The following is a 4,384-nucleotide window of genomic DNA, read 5'->3' on the forward strand; positions in this document are numbered from 1 at the left end:
AAATGCAAAATGCATACAGAAAGCTTAAGGAATTTATTTTATTTTATTTTTTCATAATATTATTAGTGTCTTCCTATTTAGTTTTTATTTTATTTCTGTTATTGCTACACGAGAAAACATATTTAAATTCTTGAAGAAACGATACAAGACTTATCTACAAAAGAAGTGAGGGGAGCAATTATTCAAACAAGAGAGAATAAATGATTTAATTAAGGAAAACTAACAAATAAATTACAGGACTCAAATTAATTAAGGAAATCACCTCCACACACAGTCACACCACACATATAATCCGATCCAAGTGGTACCTTAGACATAAAATAAAAACTAACATCAATACATACATTTTTGGCTTTGATATTAGCGCTACATATCACCATGTAAATCTTTAATTCATTGCAAATTGCAATTAACTTCAAAACAATTTATATCCTTTTCTTTTCTTTTACTGATCCTCTTGGAATTTTGCTGAGATATCTCTTCTCAAACTGTTTGTACTTTTTCCTAAGGTCCACTATGACATTGCCAACTAGGTTGTTGATTTCTTCCTCATAACGTTCATACATAATTGGCAGTGTCAGCATGCAGAGAAAACCTTGTCAAGAATCAACCATAACAAAAAAAAAAAAAACAACTTAATCTTCAGACCAAATAAATAATAAATATAGATAAAATGAGAAAGGTCTTAGATGCGCAAAGTTTAACATGGTGCACCATACACTAGTTTATAAGGACTTATCCTAGTGTATGGTGCACCATAGCATTTTTTTCCGATATAACGAAACAATGTGAAGTAATGCTTGCTTACCAATGTATAACAGATTTACAAAGCTGAGGTAGGTTCCAATCACTGACAACATGTAGAGACTAACAATGATCTGAAATTGATAAATTTTGAGAATAGAGATTGTTGGTTTGTTACTTTTTATTGGTTGAGAATTGAGAAAATTTATATTTATAAAAGGATAAATTTAAACAATATATATATACCAGGAGAAATCTTGGAAGGTCAATTCCACTTGAAATATAATGAAGCATTGGTAATAACTGTTTGAATCCTCTGTGGAAGATTGTAGCAAGATCCTCAAACAAGTAATCCTGTAAAATAATATCTGGGATATTGGGTGCATTCCTGAAGACCAAGATCAGATATGTTTAAGTTTAACCATACCCAGGAAACTTCATAAAAAGGATATATTAACCATATTATGTTATTTAATATTTGATGAAGTAATATGAAAAAGTTTTACATATGTATTCAATCCTATATTTAATCTTAAATCAATCACCTTTTATTTAAAGAATCTTACAAACATAAACATCTAATTAGATAAATGTGTAATTTTTTTATTTATTTATTTTTTATCTTGGTGTGAAGCAATTACACTTTTATGAAATATAACAAAAATTGAGTCTTATTTTAATGATGTACTTATAGAAACAGATAATGTATAATATCACAAATTCAGAATGGGCCATTGGTAGCAAAAGTAATTCACTGTGAAACTAAGTACAAATGATAGAAAATATCTTGTAAGAGTCCATCATAGACACAAATTTGATGTAAAATTAAAGGGAAATTAAAATAATAAGTACCATTTGAAAATTTGTGCCATAGTTGACCATATGAACAGAACAAGCATAATTGTGATGGAAATGTGACAAAGCAGAGGCACCAAATTGTACTCAACAACCTCAAATAGAAACCATATCACTGTCATTCCAATCAAAATTGCAGCTGATATTTTCTTGTTCCTCCATAACAAAACATCTGCCACTGCAATTAAGTCAAATTTCCAATTTATTGTCAATGTCAACTCATTGATAATCAAAAGTCAAAGCTTCAATAAACAGCTACACATGGCTTCCAAAATATCAAGAAAGAAAAGCAAACAAAAAGAATAACGCTAGGATTTAATTTTTATGCATTGTCGATGTAAAAATTTTGCTGCAGACATTCAATCGTATATTGCGACATGTTTTGTGATCTCAAAAGATTAACAATGGATTTTTTTTCACTAAGTCAAACATGAATAAAGTTCTTCACCTTCTCTTCCTCCAAGAACTTGATGTATATCATGTTCAAAGAGCTTTCGCTTTGTTGTTGTAATTTCATTATCAGAATCAGATGGATTGTGAGCCATAATAACTCTTTGATTAGTATTATTGTTCTTGTGCTGCTATTTATTATTGATTCATGCATGAACAAAAGATTCTATCCTCAATACTAAAGTAAAGAATGACTTGGGATTCAACTTAAGGTGTTATGCCCTGAATCTTGATGAGCGTGCTATGTTATATTGGAATAATTAAAGTTTTATTAATCATAAAATTATTGTTAATGTCAAATCCATGCGCTCCAAAAGAGAATGATTTATGGCAACATATCAGTAATAATTATAACTATATATTTTTTTGGTTGCCCACCATATTCTCCAGTCCTACAGGCTAATGACCAATCCGTCATGGATTTGAGCTCCATTTAAGGGTCTGTCTGTTTTGTCGATTTTTAGCAGATCGATGGTGGTTCGATATCTAGTGGTTTGGGAGCGAAACCTACTCTTCTGTGCATGTACCAGTTTTCTAAAAGTGCATCAAAGTGTCTTTCAATTAGATGTACATCGAGATGACAAATAAATAAAGATTTATAAAAAGATAGAGAAGTTTAAAATAATCGACTTCAAAAAATAAATTGACTAAAATTGAAAGATTTGTGTTAAAAATAAAAGAAAACAATAAAATGCCTTGGATTGGGTCAAAGGGGCTTGGACGGAGAACTAAAAGTGTTGGAAAGTAAATTGAACAAGGAAGATTAAAGGAATACTTAAAAGATGAAATTGTTTGAAAAAATAAAGTTTTACAGAAATGTTATTGAAAGTTAAAAATATGGAAGGAATCCTACAGAAATGTGAGTGTGCTTGAGTGTTTTCTGAAGTAAAATTCCAACCCTAATTTCCAAAGGCTTCCTAGTATTTATAATCTACTTTTAGTAACTGACAATTAATTATAATCAATTACAATTAATTACAAATTTAAACTTTCAAATGTTTTTTTCCTTGGTAACTGTTCCCATGATTTACTCATGTGATAGAAACCTTTAACTATTCCACTACCATAACCATTCGACCTACTTTTCGAATGCCTTACTCGATTATCCATATCGAATAACTTACTCGATTAAGCCTATTCAATTAATAAGTCGCTCGAGTTCCAATCTGCGCCAACTACTTTCATCCCCACGCTTACGCGTACATCTTCTCGAGACATTGTCTTTGACTTATTTCGAATCAACTTACTTTCATCGAAAATATTTTTCAATCAACACTGTCGTTAGCTAATGAGTTGCTGCATACACAAAGCAAAATTTAAACTCCCGACACTATATATGACATCATGCATGGAAGAAGTCTGTTTAACATTTTAGCTGTGGGTTTATTTGGGAGAGTTATCTTTTAACTATTTTACAGTTCATTTAAGAGGTGCAGATTCATCACGTGAAAATTTTCAACTTTAAACCATTCAAAACGGTGGATGTTAATATAAGATAGTTTATAAGGTAATTGTTTTGTTCTTCCTATTATCTCTCTTATTTTTCTCTTATTTATCCTCTGTTCCCCTCCCCTATTATTTGAATAGTGTTCGAATTATTGAGAGTGAAAAACTTTTTATTGGATATTTGAGAGTAAATGCTATATGTAATTAGTGGAAACAAATCTATGTTATTGGAAAGTAAAAAAATCTTTGTTATTAGTTTTTTTTTCTTTTTTGTTTTTTCATATTAAAGGTAATAACCGATAATACTTAGATTTTGCACTAAACCACAAACAATAATACACAAATCTAAAAGGAGATAGACACCCAAAAAAAAAAAAATCTAGAAGGAGATTCTTTATTATTATTTTCCTATTCATCAACTTTAAATAAATCTTCTAAAACTATTCGGTTCTATCAAAGAACGTTATTGTTAAAGCTTGAAAACTCAGACGTTTTTTTAATGGTGAAAGAATGCAACGTTGAGGAAATCATATACATATAATGGAATGCATTTCCAATTGGGTTTTAGTTGTTGAGTTCAATCCTTTAATAAAATTGTGAAAGAATAGGAAAATAAAAGAATTGTGAAAGAAAAAGATGAAGAAATTTTATTGATTATTGATTGAATGAATTGTAAACTATGAAGGTAAAACTAAGTATATATAGAGTATTGGCCTACGAAAGATAAAATTAGATAAAGATAAGATATAGATAAAGATAAAGATAACTATAAGATAAGATAAAGACTAAATTATAATTTAATTTGTGTATTCTGTTGGGCTGAATTTGTGGGCCGTGAGACGTCTTTATTGTTGTCATGGGCTAAGGTGGAAGAGTGGTTTAATACGCC

At 29.7% G+C, this 4,384-nt stretch overlaps 1 protein-coding gene across 1 annotated transcript; it reads right to left on the bottom strand.

Annotated features, from left to right (window-relative positions):
• LOC107642102 (reticulon-like protein B9) lies at nt 179-2,198 on the bottom strand. The gene is made up of 5 exons (XM_016345420.2): nt 2,048-2,198; nt 1,597-1,777; nt 991-1,132; nt 809-878; nt 179-595 (listed from the first exon to the last, which is right to left on the bottom strand). The coding sequence occupies exons 1-5, from the start codon at nt 2,142-2,144 to the stop codon at nt 426-428; spliced, it is 660 nt and encodes a 219-aa protein (XP_016200906.1). The 5' UTR covers nt 2,145-2,198; the 3' UTR covers nt 179-425.

This window comes from Arachis ipaensis, chromosome B05 (assembly GCF_000816755.2).
Source record: "Arachis ipaensis cultivar K30076 chromosome B05, Araip1.1, whole genome shotgun sequence".
Classification (NCBI taxonomy): Eukaryota; Viridiplantae; Streptophyta; class Magnoliopsida; order Fabales; family Fabaceae; genus Arachis; species Arachis ipaensis.

What these genes read in the sequence shown, in the direction of transcription:
- LOC107642102 (XM_016345420.2), bottom strand. Translation starts at nt 2,144, where the DNA reads ATGGCTCACAATCCATCTGATTCTGATAATGAAATTACAACAACAAAG. An exon ending in ATGGCACAAATTTTCAAATG is followed by an intron (nt 1,133 to 1,596) that starts GTACTTATTATT and finishes CTTGGTCTTCAG; the next exon opens with GAATGCACCCAATATCCCAG. An exon ending in TGTAAATCTGTTATACATTG is followed by an intron (nt 596 to 808) that starts GTAAGCAAGCAT and finishes ATTCTTGACAAG; the next exon opens with GTTTTCTCTGCATGCTGACA.